Raw genomic sequence first — 17,086 nt, forward strand, 5'->3', positions numbered from 1 at the left:
ACTTTAAAGCAGGGCTGGTCATTGTGTGCTTCCCCAGATGGCTTCCAAATGCATCTCCCAACATTCCTCACAACTGACCAGTGGTTCCCAACCTTTGGTCCTCCATTTGTTTCAGCCTTCAGCTCCCAGAAAGTCCCAGACAACATGGCCAGCGATCAGGAATCAAGGGAGCAGAAGTCCAAATCATCTGGAGGACCAGAGGTTGGGAACCACTGGACTAAGCTGATAACACAGGCCTGCAAAACTAAGGGTCATAAAAACATTTTGAAAATGGAGTCAGCCCTCTGTAGCTACAGATTCAACCAACCATGGTTTGAAAATATTCACCAAATAAATAAATAAAAATCCAAAAATCACTTTGATTTTGCTATTTTATATAAGGGATTCTGTTTTGCTATGCTACTGTGTCTAATGAGACTTCAGCATCCATAGATTTTGGTATCCATAGAGGGTTTTGGTATCCTGGACCCCAGGTGGTTGGACTGGGCCTCACTGGCTCCCCATCCTTGGTTTATTCACTTCCCTAAACTTGAACCCCCAAGTGCAATATTTTGCTCCCCATATCACTCCCAATGTCTGCTTCTGGTACTGATTCAACTTGGGAGGGTGTTTATTTTCCCCCTATCTTATCCTCAATTTCTACTGCAACTCCTCCTGATTTAATGGAACTGGGCATGTTTAGCATCGGGAAGTGAAAGTTAAGAGGTGACATGATAGCCATGTCCAAATATTTGAAGGATGTCATACTGAGGACAGAGAAAGCTTGTTTTATTTTCTCCAGAGATTAGGACATGGACCAATGGATGCAAACGACAGGAAAAGATTCCACCTAAACATAAGGAAGAACTTCCTGATGGTAAGAGCTGTTCAACAGTGGAATACACTACCTCAGAGAGTAGATTCTCCTTCTTTGGAGGTTTTTAAACAGAGGCAGGATGGCCATCTGTCTGGAGGGCTTTGCACAGCAAGGGGTTAGACTGGATATGCCTTAGGGTTTCTTTTTACTCTATGATCCTAGCGTCTAAGTCTCAAGACAGACACCTTCTTTTCCTCTCCCCTGTTATGCTTGCAACAGATTAACACTCATGCCTTCCAGACAATAAAAAGTACTTTCATATTTTTTCCAAATACAGTGGCCTTCCTTTCCCCTACTCCAGAGACCTGCCCCGCTCTGCTCACAGTTGTCTCTCCCTACTAGTGGTCTTTTACACACTGATTCTTACATCTGGGTCCAGGGGAGTTGTTTTTAAGCTCCCATTACCTCCAACAACTTGCTGATTTCCTGAAAGCAGTTCTCCATGTAGGGCAAGAAGGCCATGCTGGTCAGGAAAAGAAAAGGACAGAGATATCAGGGGAGTTATGGCCTTATATCTCCACTCCCAAATTACACATGCCTCTTTCTGCCTGGTGGGGTCTCTTCCCCTCAGCCCCCCATTTTATATTGACACCCTTTGTTCCCATCTTTCCTCATCACACGAGGCAAAGGAGATATAAAGTGCATGAAAACCTAAATTACTGTTTCATAGCCTTAAAACAAAGCAATGGCCCCAAATGTTACCATCTTAAATTGATATTTTTGGTATACTGGACATATTATACCTTTCTTAAGAAAGGAATTGTCTATGGCTGCATCCACACTACAGAAACAATCCAGTTTGATGCCACTTTAATTGCCATGACTCAATGCTATGGAATTTTGGGAACTGTTGTTTGTTGCAGTACCAGAAAACAAAAGGGGGAGGATATTCCTGGATGTGTTTGGAAGAAGCTTTCAGAATGTTTTTGTTCACTTCAGTAAGGTTTATCTGATCTGGTTATTTCATTTCGCCTGCGCATACTGTTAGTTTTGAATTCTTTCCACATTATTAGTCTCCTAGGTATCCCACAAAGAAGAATGTGATTGTGTATTCCTGCATGGCAGGGGGTTGGACTGGATGTCCTTTGTGGTCTCTTCTAATTCCACGATTCTGTGATAATTAAAAAAACACACAGATACCTGGCAGCAGTGGCAATCTCTCCCAGAGCCACACAGGCGTCCTCCTTCTCGTCCATGTAAACATTCCCCACACTCAGCCTGGGAAGAAAGAGGGAAGAGACAGACTATACACTCTCCTCACACACTGGAATGGACCCAAGCCCTGAATCCATCTACCATGTCCAGCATTCCGTTCCCATGAGGCCAGCCAGAAAAAGTTCACTTGGTTGTATTCCCCAACAACTGATATTCAAAGGTATACTGCAGGCCAATTTCCCCAATGAACCCTCCCTTTACAACTGGGGGTCCTTACCCTGTGAGTTCAGAGTCATCCTCCTCTTCATCATCAGTCAGGCTCTCGTCTCCCTCCACCTCGGCCTCCTCTTCCTCGTCATCAAATAGAAGGAAAGAATTCCCTGTGCCAAGTGAAGGCTGGGCAAAGCAAGCAATGCATAGAAAGAGATGAGAGAAGGTGACAGGGAAACTGGGGTGCATTTACACTTTAGAAATAACGCAGCTTGACACCCCTTTAAGTACTGTAACTCCATCTTAAGGAGTCCTGGGATGTGTAAATTTACCAAATTTTTAGCCTTCTCTGCCAAAGAGGGATGGTGTCTCATAAAACTACAAACCCCAGGATTCTGGAGCCATGGCAGTGAAAGGGGTACCAAACTGTTTTATTTTGGCAGCGTAGAAATAAGGCAACTGCATTGGTGGAAAATTATTCAGTTTTTGACAGTACTGACCAAGCACTTTGGTGCTAGTCCTGCAATTCCAGCACTTTCACACTCTCTCGGCCTCAGAGTCAGAGGAGGACAAGGGCAAACTCCCTCTGAACCAATCTCGCCAAGCAAATCCCATGATAAGGTTAACATATACAAGAAATGACTTGTAGGCATACAACAATAAAATTATTTGATTGACTGATTGATTAACAATATAGGCTACATCAAACACATAGCTAGAATGTCAACAGCGTTGCTTTAACTCACAATCGGACCTCTGAAAACCATCTTAAAAAAGCAGTCGGACATTCTGAGTGATAGAGGTCTGTGCTGCTGCCAAGCAAAGCATTGCAGGATGATGGATTGACTTCCTTTTGTCAGTGAGTGAGGCTGCGATGAAGAATTGTGACTAGTCCCTGCAGTGATTCCTGCTTGTTTCTCACAGTATCGCTTGCTTGCAGGAGGGCACTGGTCATGTCATCTTGCAACACTATGCTCAGCAGCAGCAGAGACCTTCATCACTCTGGACAGCTGACTGGCTTTTAAAGTGGGTTTCAGGATCATTTGTGGCAATGGTGACACAATCACGAATGAAGATTATGGTTGAATCTGTACTACTGAAATAATGCAGTTTGGCATTGCTTTAACTGCCATGGACCAATGCTATGGAATTCAGGGATTTGTAGTAGCACTATAATTGCTATTTCCGCAGTGGAGATGCAACCTATGAAGCAGTGGCAATGTCCTAAGTCTAACACAGGGCATCATAACTGAACAACTGGATAGCAACCATGTTATAAAAAATCCCATTTCTCTCTAGCTGTCAGAAGAAAAAAGTTTTCAGATCACAACTCCATAAGCCTCTGAAGAACAGGAGATAATTCTGTTCAGTTGCTGTGTAAGTACAGATCCAACCACTGATGAGTCTGGAAAATATCCATGTGGCTCTCACCTCAAGGCCCTCTGTAGATTTCAGGGAATACAGCATGAGTGTGGTGATGCGCGGCAGGTACGGGGCAATGGCGTCTTCTAACACAGTAGCAAGTGAGCCAAAGAGACTGAACCTGGTGCAAAAAAACATTCCTCATAGATATCATTATTTCTCACCAGCCTGCATTTTGAAGTGGGTAAGTCAAAAGTTGGCCCTTCACCCAGGATTGGCTGGAATCTAACGTTATCAGTAAATGCACATTCTCTGAGATTTACTCAGGATGCTGAGTAAATCCACTAGGCTGAATCTAGCTGGGAGATAAGATTCTGCAATTTGGATACTTATTAAGTTTATTTATTAAAACATTTATGTCTCACCCTATATCCAAGGAGCTCAGGGTAGGACACAGTAAAATCAATTTTAACAGTTAAAAACATAAGCTGATAAGTTAATGCAAACCATCTGAAAAGACAGACATAGCCTCGATCTCACTGGAGAGGCGGGGTATAAATTTTTTTTATTATTCTTATTATTATAGCCATGTTAACCTGGAATATCAGTATGCAAAAGGATTTTGTAACTCCTTTGAAACTAACTGTGCAGAGACCACGAAGAAGAAGAAGTTGTAAGCATTAATTTTCATAGACTTGGTCTACTTCCGCAGATGAATCATAAAAAGCTTATGCTACAATTTCTTTCACACAGTTAGTCTCAAAGGTGCTACAAGATCCCTTTACGGTTGAATAAGTTAATATAATTTAAGGCAATTTAAAAGACAGTCCCTTTAAAGATCATTTTAAAATCCAGCATGGATTCATCACATCACCAACAGTGGATCCTGCAACACTCTCACTTGCAGATGAGGCTAAAAAAACAGATATTCAAGAGTTCGGCTCCAGTTTGATTGTAACTAAGAGTCTCACCTGGAAGCTTACAGTCCCAATCCAAAATGGCAGCAGCCAGAGGACCGAGATCTTGCCATTTCCATAAAGTGGCCACATCCTCACAAGTCAAATGGGGCTCAGATGACTTACGTGCATCTCCGTAAATCTGGATCATCCACTCTGTCGCAGAGGTCCAGTCCAAGCTGGCAGCACTGCTCTGCCAAGGGGAGGAAGACTTCCTTATTCATGACAGTGGCAAGAACGGAAAGAGTCTCTGGAGAGGAAGAAAGCCATGGGAGAAAGATGAGAAGCAGGCAGAGAGTGCTAGAGGAGGGGAGGCGAGTTCAATTTGTACTGCAACTCCTCCAGATTAGTGGAGCTGGGTATGTTTGGTTTGGAAAAGAGAAAGTTAAGAGGTGACATGATAGCCATGTTTAAATATTTGAAGAGATGTCATATTGAGAATGGAGCAAGCTTGTTTTTGAGATGGAGCAATGGATTCAAATTGCAGGAAGAGATTCCACCTGAACATTAGGAAGAACTTCTTGCCAGTAAGAGCTTTTCAACAGTGGAATATGTGTCCCTGGAGTGTGACAGAGTCTCCTGCTTTGGAGGTTTTAAACAGAGACTGGATGACCATCTGCTGGGAGTGCTTGGATAGTGTATTCCTGAATGGTAGAACAGGGATGGACTGAACAGACATTGAGGTCCCTTCCAACTCTAGGATTCCATGAACATATTTTCCACAGACACATAACCAAAAGTGAGCGAATACTGCCTCAAACAAGCTTCCAAATTCATTTCTCAAGTGATATCTATATCTGTATCTTTTTAAAAACTTGCTTACCTACTGACTGAATCTGGACAGGTCTGAGGTCTTCTTGGGTGGTGAGCAAGTAACCCATCAGGTGTTCTACGATCATTTGGAAATATGGCATGATGGAATCCTGAGCAGCCTGGGCTAGAAACCAGAGAGATAGGGATAAGGTCACATTTGCAGAGGTAAGAGACCTAAGAAGTTCTCAGTTCCAGGTCCTGACATGCCTTAACCAAATCCATGGGGAGCGGGGGGAGGGAAATGGGAAAAGCTGTCTACTGGTCAAAATGGCAAAAGTGTCACTTCCAATCATCATTTCAACCAACCTAAGGCCAGAAACAGAGCTATTTCAGAATGCAGATGGGCCTGGAGTGGGGATTTGCCCCTGCCCCATTGCCCAACCTTTTCTGTTGCATTAAAGAGAGCCTTGGGAAGCCAAAGCCAACAGGGCATTTACTGAGGCATCTCTTACCAATGGCTCCAATGGCGCTGACGGACAGCTCCTTGGTCCGGGGGCTGCCAGGAAGATTTAAGGTGGTGAGCATCCGTTCCATCAGGGATGGCAGGTAAGGTGCAATTTTGTCTCCTGCAAATGAGAGGAAAGAGGGAAATGGGGGTATCAGAGAGAACAGGACCTCCTAAGAACACACTGAACTTGTCTGCACACAACAGAAAGGCAACTGGAGTCCACAACACCTTTGAACCCGCTTGATTCTTCCAGGTACCATGACTGCAGTTAGTGGCTGCCAAGTTTGTGGCCCCAGATACTGCTGGACTTCACCTCTCAGAGGTCCAAGACAGTATCACTGATGGTCAAGAATTCTGGGATTTGTAGTCCAACAGCATCTGAGGATTTATGAGGTTGGGAACTACTCTGATAAACAGAGCAGAAATTGTTCAGGGCAGGCTTTGGGGGGCAGTGTGCCCTGTTTGAATATTTGAGGATATTTGAAAAATGATTTAAAAACAAGTTTCCCTGAGCATCAAGAAATCTGGATAAGAATTTTGGCAGTTCAGGACTTAATTTGCACGTGGTTGTTTTGCGTTTTGTAAATGAAACAGCATGTTCTGTGTTAAAAAAAAGCTGTTTCCTGTGCCAAAAATGTTGTAGTTAAGACTTATTCTGAACAAAATTTGCACATGGTTGTTTTGCTCAAAAAATAGTGTTTTTTGACTAGAAAGTAATATTCCTGAGCCAAAAAAATTGCTGTGTTGGGTGTGCGCATGCACGCGCACGCACACACATACAAATCAATTGTGAATTTTCTGCAGCACAACTTCTTAACTCTAAATACAAATTGTGCCTCCCTTATCCGAAATGTTTGGGACTAGAAGCATTTGGAAATATTTACATATCATTAATGAGGTATTTTAGAGATGGGACCAGAAAATTAATTTATGTTTCAAATACACCTTATACACATAGCCTGAAGGTAATTTTATACATACCGTTATACTCTGAATAATGTTGTGCATGAAAAAAAGTTTGTGTTCCATCAGAAAACAACAGTGCCATTAGTTCAGCCACCCATGAGGTAGGTGTGTGTGTGTGTGTGTGTGTGTGTGTTGTATTTTGGAGTATTTTAGATTTCAGAATTCCAATTAAGGGAGACTCAACCTACAATCTTCAAATGTTCATAGTTTTGAAGACCTTCTTTCAGGAAAAGGGAAATTATTAATATGACTCATGGCTTCCTTCAAGAAGAAAATGAATGAAGAATTACATCCACAGTGGGAAGTGGCACTAATTCCTAGTCACGTTCAGGTCATTATTATTTTTCTAGATTACAATTCTAAGGGACAAAACAACTCCTTGGCTGGCCAGCTTCGGAAGTGTAGCCAACACAATGACTTTACCAAGCGTTGGAAATGGTTAATGTGGGGACGAAGAAGGGAGAGAAAGAGGGACAGAGAGAATGGAGGAAAGGTGAGGTCCAAGTGGCCAGGAATTCTTACCTAGATTTTCCACAAAGTTTTCCAGGGCATAGTAGGCTTTGGCCATGTGGCTTGTATGGGCCACCTGCACGCCTTCCAGGTAGCGCAAAATCAGAGGCATAATGTCATCTGAGTAATTGGCAATGTCAGGCTATGGAGTGGGAGAAAAGAAAAAGATATTTTATGTTCATTTTGTTGCATTTTTAGAAATATATTCATGTAATTTAAAATGAGATATAACTGTACACTTTTTGGCAAAATGTATCCACCCGGAAAAGCTTATATTCGAGTAGGGGAGCAGCTGTTTTAAAAACAAAGCACACACAGTTGTTTTTTTTGGTGCGTGATTCAGAGGATATGGATGCTGGACGAAAAAGACACCACCAACACGAACACTCAGTGAGGTAAACAAACAAACAAACAAACAAACAATAAACCCGCCTTTCTGCTGCAGCAATCAAGGCGGCTTACATGACTACAATGTTGGAATAATACATACTTTCAATAAATAAATTGGACCCCCCGCTTTGAAACAGGATTAAATACAATACAGTTTAAAAATTAAACCTTTTCAAATGACAGCAATTTTCTAGTAGGGGAAGTGGTTACATAAAGTAGGGAGAGTAGAGAAATTAGACTGAACTATTCCGGGAAGACCTGCCGGAAGAGATCCGTCTTGACACCTTTTTTGAAGTTGTCTAGGCTGGTTATCTGATGGATCTCCTCCGGCAAGGCGTTCCATAGTCTGGGAGCAGCAGCAGAGAACATCCTCTGGGAGCTTGCCATTAGTCTGGTTTTTATGGGCTGCAATAAATTCCTCCCAGAGGACCTGAGGGTGCAGGGCGGAATGTACGAAGTAGGCGATTCCTTATAGGTTGGACCCAAGCCATGTAGGGCTTTAAAGGTAATCACCAACCCCTTGTACTGCACCTGGAAACCAATAGGCAGCCAGTGAAGAGATTTCAGAATAGGTGTAATATGATCACTTCTAGTTTTACCAGTGATCAGCCTGGCTGCCATGTTTTGTACTAACTGTAATTTCCAAACTAGGTACAAGGGTAGCCCTATGTAGAGTGCATTGCAGAAATCGAGTCGTGAGGTTACCAGTGCATGCACTGCAGTTTCTAGTATACAAATACAAAACAAGCAGAAATAAAAACTAAACGTTTATTCTATTAAATGTTGATAACTGAGAGCTATTTACTCATCCTTCTCTGTTTTTACGCCAATGCAGCAAAGTAGAGCACAAGACAACAATTGGACATTTCTTCTCATCTTCTGAGCAATGTTTTCCTCATAGGAATGGAATCACCTATGTCAAATCCAATAGCTAGCGTTGACTAAATTGTTGTTGTTTGTTTTTGTGTGCTTTCAAGTCATTTGTGACTTATGGTGAGACTAAGGTACCCTACCATGGGGGGTTTCTTGGCAAGATGTCTTCAGAAGGGTGTCAGCCTCTGAGGATGAGACTGTGAAACTTGCCCAAGGTAACCTAGCAGATTTCCATGGCTGAGAGGGGATTCGAACCCATGTCTCACAGAAGACTGAGATAGGAACTGTATGGCCTCTCCAGAGGGGCTCCCAGTAGTCCTAGTCAGTATAACCAATAATGAAGAATGCTCTGAGTTTCAGCCGAACAATATTAGAAAGGCCACAGAAGACGGGCAGAACATTTTATGGGACACAAAAGTGGGGTTCAGGGACCATACATGGTCCACACGCTGCAATCTGCCCACCCTTGTGCTACCCTGGGCACAAGCAAGGCCCCTTCCTACTCCCACTCTGCCACTTGGCTCACCTGCAGGTTCTCTGAGAACTGTCCCAAAGCGAAGAGGGCTGCATTACGGACCACTTGGCTTTCATCTAATAGCGCCCGGCATACTACCTGCAGCATGGGCTGGAGGTGCCTGCAATAAGAGGATGGCCAGTCTGTGCATTAAACATGCTTAAAAGTGATTGATTTCAGTATCAGTGTAAGTCTCCATAAGGTGCTCAGGTTAAGTGCAATAGATACAACATGGGGAACCTGTAACACTCCAGGCACAGAAAGCCTGGGACAGGAATGGTGGTGGAGTACAGAATTCTCAGCTAGGGATTCTGGAAGTTGTAGTCCCTTCCCCACATACCACTGTCAAGTTCTGCAAGTAATTTATGCTGAGGTAACACTGCTTGATCTACAAGGAATCTGTCTAGATTTAGATCAAGTGTGACTTTTCTGGAAAGTGCTGATGCATTCCTTAGTTTTGGAAAATCACCAATACAACCCCTTGTTGAAGCCAGGCACACTCATTGTCCCAGCCTACTTCACAAGGTTGTTGTGAAGATAAAAGAGAGGGTGTGCGTGTGTTGCACCTGCTTCTTCAGAGCAACGACAGGATAAGCAAATCAATTAAGTAATCAATTGTACATTTTGCAAGGGGAACCTAGCAAAAGATAAAGAGGAGGAAAGGAACAAGTCTACAGGAAGTTGACAGACATTTCCAAGGCTGCTGCCACACTTCAGAAATGAAGCAGTTTGACACCACTTTAACTTCCATGGCTCAATGTTATGCAATTCTGGTATTTGTAGTTTGTTGGTACATCAGAGCTCTCTGATAAGGAAAGCCAAACATCTCACAAAACTACAAATCCCAGGATTCTGTAGATAGAGCCATTGTAGTTAAAAGTGGTGTCAAACTGCTTTATTTCTGCAGTGGGATAGCAGTGTCCTCATATAAGCAGGCTTGCTGCAGTGTTTATAAAAGTAACCTTTCTGGACTGCAAGTTCCAGAATTTCCCATGTTGATCAGGGGATTCTGGAGGGTGCCATACCAAAAAGTAACCTTCTCCAAATTTGACAAGTTTGGTACATACTTCTTCCTGATGTGATCCCCACAGCCTTCCGCCAAAACTGCTAAACACATGAGTCCCGCTTTGCGATGGTATGGATTGGGGCTCAGAAGCGCTGGTTCCATCAATGGTGTCTGCCAGGGAGTGAGAGATGTGTTTTAAAACCTAGGTATTCTTTTCTAGGTATTATTTTCACTTGCTGTTCAATATTTTCCGCACTTACCAGGTGGGGGAAGAGCTTCTCAGGGGGAAGGTGTAGTGCTAACATATCTACCACCTGACAGAAGAGATAGAAAGGCATATCATCAGAAAGGCCTGCTGGGAAAAAGCAAGGAAGAAAGGCATGCTGAGAGGAACATGCAACTTCTCAGAGGGAATGCTGGGAAGGAAAAAAGCAGAGGCAGTGCCCAATGAGGGAGAAGCAGGCTTGGGGCATGCTGGGATTGGCAGAGAAAGCGGCAGGGCCCAGACGAAACAGGACTGAGCTACAGGGGGAGCCAGGAAGTGATGGGACTGAATAAAACAGAATAGAGGCCATCCCAATGAGGAGGATGCTTGGAGCATGCGGGGAATGAGAAGGATAGGGTCAAGGGCGGAGAAAGCAGCACTTAGCCAAAAGGGGATGAAGGGAATTTAGGGACTGAATAAAAGACACCGTGGCCAATGAGGGACAACCTTGGAGCATGCTGGGGATGAGAAAAAAGGAGGCAAGGCACGCATGAAGCAGGACTGGGCCAGATTGGGGACAAGGAATACTGGGAATGACCAAAACAATACAGAGGACATGCTGGGAATGGGTCAGGGCCTGAATGAGGCACCTCACCATTGTAACAGGGCTGACTAGGAAAGGAATAGTATTCAAGGAGAAGACAAGGGGCCCCTGAGAAGCCATGCTGAGGATGGCGAGACACATAGCGTGACCCACAAAGGACCTGGGCTGCATAGTGCTTGGGGGTCTGGACTTCGGCCCTCTCCTCTATGTCCTCCTCTGTCTGCTCATCCTCTGCATCCATCTGGCCCGGAGGTGGCTCTGCACTCATGATGGGGAACAGGGTGGTCAGGATGGGCGAGAGGAGTTTGTTCTTCAGGATAGCCTGGAGGCAAGAAGAACAGAGAGATTTAATACACTTTGAAAAACTGAGTGTTGGCAATGGACATCCAGCAGGATTTTTAGTGTAGCAGATAACATATTACAGAAATAGAACAACCAATAACAGATATTTGTAATTTTTATTTTGATTATTACAGGGCATTTGGTAAAGTGTCTATGTAACTGTAATAGATACAGTCTTTATATTTGCAAAATTAAGTCTCCCTTATCTGAAATGCACGGTACCAGAAGTGTTTTCAGTTTCAGTTTTTCAGATTTTGGAATATTTGCATAAACATAAGGAGATATCTTGGAGATGGGACCCAAGTCTAATTCATTTATGTTTTGTATACACATAGCCTGGAGTTAATTTTATACACAATATTTTAAATAATTTTATGCATGGAACAAATTTGTGCACATTGAACCATCAGAAAGCAAAGGTCTTAGCCAGCCACATGGACAATTTTGGATTTTGGGATATTTTGATTTCAGAATTCAGGATAAAGGAGACTCGACCTGTATCATTAATTTTAGGGATCGGTGGTAGGAATGATGTGGTTTGTCACCGCTGAAATATTATTAAAATAATAAAAATATATTTAGCATACATGCACACCTGTGTATAAGGTGTGGCCCGCAGCAATGGAAGAAAGCTTTCTTCTGTCTTACCTTACTCCTTAATTTGATGAGGAAGCTGATGCAGGACAATGCCTTTACTCGGAGACTGTCGCTCAATGCTGGATTGGAGGCTATCTACCAAATGCAGAAGTGAGAACCCAAATTTAGTTCCTCCTCCAACCCAAGGGGCACCAGAAATCAGGACAGAGTGGGGCATTGGAAAGAGGAGTAACATCGTATTTACCTCCAAGCAGAAGCCAACGATCTCTGAGACATGCTGTGCAATGATGGATACTTCGGTCTCCATGAGCTCATCAAAAACCTCCATTGCTTCACTTGCTTGGATCTGGTGGTAGGAGAGAAGAGAGTAAGAGATAGTGGCAACATCATGGTAATTATACATCAAGTACTGAATGGACATGAAAAAGATCACATTAACATTATGTGATAAACTGACCCTTTGTCAAACATGAACAAAGTCACTTAACAAGCAGTTCAACGTACAGCCATAATCACAAACCACAACTATATGCAAAACAAAGACAAACTGTGAGAGATGAACTAGCAGAGTCAATTACTACATTTGCACATCACAAGCCACTGCATGGGTTTGCTTGTTTATTGAATTTATATCCTGTCTTGCTCACAAAATGGGATTCAAGGCAGTAATCACAATAATTTAAATTTGGTCCAAATAAAACATTAATTTACGAAAGTTAAAAAAAAATTAAATATCACTGTTATTAAAAACATAATCAAAGACAGCTAAAAACACTTAAAATATATTTAAAACACAGTTTTAAGATACAAACGCATGCACAGCACTTCACACACAACATCTCCATGGGGTGCTGAAATCTGGCTTGATGTGAAACATCAACACATCTCTGTTAACTAGCCAGTTTTCCTGAACCCATAGTTTATTGTGGGCTTATAAACAGTGGATTGTCATGACATTTAAACCAGGAACCACTGCTTAATCCTTAGCTCCCTAGAATGAAACAGGAATTGACAAAAGGGACAGGAATAAAAGAAACCAAAAATGGAGGAGATAATTTCGTGGTTGTCTATTCTGTATCCTGTGGCATAAGCAGTGAACTGTAGTTAATACAAATCATGGCTTAGTATGAGGTGCATATAGAGCCAATGTTGTCACAACTCTGCCTGTTAGCATCTTTTGTGTTGTTTCTCCATTGGCTTGATTCAACTGCTCCTGCTTTTGTGGAAGAATATTTGATTTGGCAGACAGCAAAATGGGAGGACAGCTCACTGGAAAAGAATGTTTTTGAGAAGTAAGGTCAGCCTGACCTCTTCTCTTGGCCCAGATAAGATAAGAGAAATTTTGTTAGCCAGATTAAAAGAGAGAGAGAGAGAGAGAGAGAAAAGGAAGCACATCTTGTTATAGGGAAAGAGTGCAAGTATAGTATTGTCAGAGATACAGGGATATGGCCTTGTTAGGGCCAATTAATTCAAAAGTGGAACAGAAGTGGAATTATGGAATTTCTCTTGCCTGAATACACTTGGCTTTTAGTAAAAAGCAGGGAGAATTAATTTGAACTGTGCTTTCAAACATCGGAGAGAGTGAGAGAACAACAGAGAATTGAGAATATGCAGAATTTATTTTATTTTTTTCACCATTCACATTTACAGTTGTAATTGGTTTGAATCAATTCTATCTAAACATTTATGGTGTAAAGGAAAAGGGCACTGTGATTTCACTTTAACTGCCATGGCTCTGTTTTATGGAATCCCGAGATTTGCAGTTTAGGGAGAGGCAAGAACTCTAGTGCCTCAGCAAACTAAAAATTCCAGGACTCCACAGGATGTAGTCAGGGCAGTTAAAGTAGAATCATAGTGCTGTAATGGCAGAATGTGAAAGCATTCAAAGAGTTGGAAGACATGAAGTCCTTTCATGCGTAATTACTGTCAGGCAGTATTTCAAAAGAATGGAAATAACCACTTTTGGTGCAAAATGGGTTGGCAATTTCTGAGGCCAGAGGACCACACTTGCACATTCTAGAAAACCTCAACAACAACATGGCGGTAAGATCAGCACTTTTTGTCATGTAAAAATTTACACTTTCCCCATATGCCTTGTTTACATGAGAAAAGGTGCTCATTCTGCTGCCAGGAGAGCAATTTTGGTGTCAGGTGCCATCAGGCTCAACCAGGGAAGGGCACACACTGCCCACCCCTGAAGTAAATGAAGAGACAGGCCAAAAGAATTGCGTAAATAGCCCTATGGCATGGCCAAAGCGCCCTATGAAGAGATCTGTGAGAGTTTCTTCTTCATCGGACACTGCCTCTGTTTCATTCCATCCCAGCATTCCCTGGGCCCATTTGACTCAGTGCTACTTCATCTGGGCCTTATCCATGTCTGTCCCATTCCCAGCATGCCCCAAGCTTCTTCCTCAATGGACGTTGCCTCTGTTTTGTTTGGCCACACCACTCCCTGGGCTCTGCCTTTTATTTCCATTTCCCAATATTCCCCAAGCATCTCACACATTTAGGAACAGAAGACCATCTCCATCCATGTACCTGGCTTCCCCTCACCAGCATTTCAACTAAATGTGATGACACAGATACAAGACAGTACAGAAAAGGGCACAGAATCAGGGGAAATAAGAGGGTCACATCCCTTTGCTAGCAACATAGGGCATGTGTACATTTCTCCCAAGTGCCATCTGACTCCAACACACACAGAAAAAAAACACCAAATGGATGTTTGTTTAAACACACACTGGACAATGAACACACAAAGGAGATCCCACCTCATCCACGGAGATCAGTTCTCGGATAGCTGATATCAGCTTAGGCACCATTGAAGACATCAGACTCTGGGAGGTACAAAGGAGACAAGAGCTTGTTTGTTCTGTTTACTGGTTTCCCTCCAATGATCTCAAAGCAGTCTATGTGGCTCCCATCCTCCCAGCTGTATCCTTACAACAACCCTGTGAGGTAGATCAGGCTGAAAGTGAGAAAGCCACTGTTTTTTCTGCCTCTGGTACCAAATTTTCTGTTATACAATCAATGCTCAGGAACACATTCACTTTGTTAACCGAGGCATACCTGTACACAGATTTTGTCCCTTAAGCCATTAGCAAAATACTTGTAGAGCTAACCCACTAAGATGGGTCAAAGCCTTAAGGAGTTGTAGAATCTGTTCCAACCTGGAACAGACTTTTTCTCGGAATAAGCACATAAAACCTGCCCCCAATGACCCAAAATCTAATCAAGGCATGCACTTCTCTAGAGACACAAGAAGATGCACTACGGATCTTGAAGAAGTTGGAGGTTTGGGGACTATGACTACAGCTCCCAGAACCCCAACTCCTAATGAAGTTGCTGGACAGAGGATGCTGGGAGTAGGAACCCCCCCCCCCAAAAAAAAAAAAAACCAACTCTTTCAAGCTTGGATGTACTGCAAACTTCCCCACAAGTCCTTCTGAACTATCTGTCTCTGCTGTGTGCTTTGTCAACTCCAGGATCGAAAATATGATTCTGATTTTATTTTAAAGAAAAACATATTAGTAAAAAAGGAAATCCAGCCACAGGGAAGGCCCTGAAAGAGAAGCGTTAGAGTTAAAACCCACCATTTCATCCGAGCCCAATCCGGCTGCCATGGTGCTGAGGCTCCGCAGGGAGTAGTAGAGAGCTGCTGGCTGTCCTCGGATGTTAAGGGTCTGGTGGAAGAGGCGCAGTAGGTCCTTGTAGTGGGGAGCAAAGAGCTCAGGGTCCACTTCCAGGGCAGAATGCAGGAGGAGCAATCCCACCTGTCACCAGAAGGAAGTCCATGAGGGCTTTGGGGGTTTTATTTTTTAAAAAAATAAAGGAAAGCCAAGAAGTTCGGGAAATATTAATTTTGTGGTAGGGGGTATTTTGTGGTATCCTTTATAAGGGATGCCCCTTGCCTGAGATCTGGAAAGCTTGTCCCTTAACAGACTGGCACATAACCTTTGTTAGAAAGGATGCCCCTTATTTGTGGTCCTGAAAGATTATCACTTATAAGACTGGCAAATGTCCCTAATCTAAGAAGTGGAAAGCTTCTCCTTTTGTATAGACTGAAAAAGATGCCTAAACATTTTGTATTTTGGAGTGTGGGCCCTTCATTAATACAGATATGCAAGCATCGTGTAATTTATGAGTGTGGACAATATGTTAATTTTACAAAACTGAAAAAAATCAATTCATTTGAGATGTGCTGAGGATACTGTGGATGGCCAAAAAGACAAACAAATGGATCCTCGAACAGAAGCCAAGATGATGAAACTAAGGCTGTTGTACTTTGGCCACATTATGAGAAGGCATTACTCACTTGAAAAAATATACAAGGAAAGGTGGAGGGCAGTAGAAATAGGGGAAGACCACACACCAGATAGCTAGACTCAATTAGGGAGGTCATGGGCATGAATCTACAAGACTTAAGCAGAGCAGTGGAGAAAAGGAAAGCTTGGAGATGTCTCATCCAATGGGTCACCATGACTAGGGACTGACTTGAGAGCAGCTGACAACAATAATAACAAAAGCTAAGTTAACCAAACTCATGTCATTTGGTATTTAGGCAGAATGCAAACCTGTTAATGGCTACTTCCTGGCTGTCAACCCTACCGATATGAATTTCGACCATCCTTTACTGGTATCTTGAAAACTTTGCAACATTAGGTAGGGGTTTTATTTTGACCATTCTGTTCTGTGTGCTTGCAGAATACAATGAACCTCAAAGTTACCTGGCACTGGATGGGGTCTCGGGAACGGGCTCCATGTTGGATGACCTGAAGCATCTGTGGCCATTTCTCCAGTGTTTCATTCTTCAGAATGACAGCAGCCATCTGGGCCAATCCTAAGGAGACCTTATGGCTGGAAGAGAGGATTGAAGGCAGGGATATTGGAGAGAAGGCAGCCTGAACCCTTGTTCCACATACCACCACAGCCTCCCCAGTCAGGCTCTCCAACATGGACCTTCACTGCCCTCCAGAAACAACAATCATGCCACCTCCAACAGAGAAAAAGGCATCTGTGTGTTAAGACACAGAACTGTTGGTATTTTGTGCCTTCAAGCTGCTCACAACTCACAACTCTATCACAGGATTTTCTTGGCAAGATTTGTTCAGAGTAGGTTTGCCCTGGGCTTCTCCTGAATCTGAGACAGATTTGCCTAACCTCACCCAGTGGGTTTCCATGGATAAGTGGGGATTTGAACCCTGGTCTCCAAGTCCAACCTTCAATTATTTCAACATGCAGACTCTGCAGACCCAAGACAGATACCCCTTCACAATCCT

General features: G+C 43.0%; 1 protein-coding gene across 1 annotated transcript in view; it reads right to left on the reverse strand.

The window, feature by feature from the left end:
- Nucleotides 1-17,086, reverse strand: part of IPO4 (importin 4) — a 37,637-nt gene that overhangs the window by 12,053 nt on the left and 8,498 nt on the right. Inside the window, exons 5-21 of the mRNA XM_089479655.1 lie at nt 16,535-16,664; nt 15,401-15,580; nt 14,579-14,644; nt 12,052-12,153; nt 11,859-11,942; nt 11,029-11,190; nt 10,320-10,373; nt 10,121-10,230; nt 9,066-9,174; nt 7,289-7,418; nt 5,805-5,918; nt 5,363-5,476; nt 4,666-4,789; nt 3,653-3,764; nt 2,289-2,407; nt 1,997-2,074; nt 1,262-1,319 (exon numbers count right to left, since the gene is read on the reverse strand). Of these exons, the coding sequence (XP_089335781.1) occupies nt 1,262-1,319; nt 1,997-2,074; nt 2,289-2,407; nt 3,653-3,764; nt 4,666-4,789; nt 5,363-5,476; nt 5,805-5,918; nt 7,289-7,418; nt 9,066-9,174; nt 10,121-10,230; nt 10,320-10,373; nt 11,029-11,190; nt 11,859-11,942; nt 12,052-12,153; nt 14,579-14,644; nt 15,401-15,580; nt 16,535-16,664 (1,846 nt within the window). The remainder of the gene's footprint in view (nt 1-1,261; nt 1,320-1,996; nt 2,075-2,288; nt 2,408-3,652; nt 3,765-4,665; nt 4,790-5,362; nt 5,477-5,804; nt 5,919-7,288; nt 7,419-9,065; nt 9,175-10,120; nt 10,231-10,319; nt 10,374-11,028; nt 11,191-11,858; nt 11,943-12,051; nt 12,154-14,578; nt 14,645-15,400; nt 15,581-16,534; nt 16,665-17,086) is intronic.

Source organism: Sceloporus occidentalis, unplaced genomic scaffold (assembly GCF_023333645.1).
Source record: "Sceloporus occidentalis isolate IW3139 unplaced genomic scaffold, rSceOcc1.0.p SCAF_14, whole genome shotgun sequence".
Taxonomy (NCBI): Eukaryota; Metazoa; Chordata; class Lepidosauria; order Squamata; family Phrynosomatidae; genus Sceloporus; species Sceloporus occidentalis.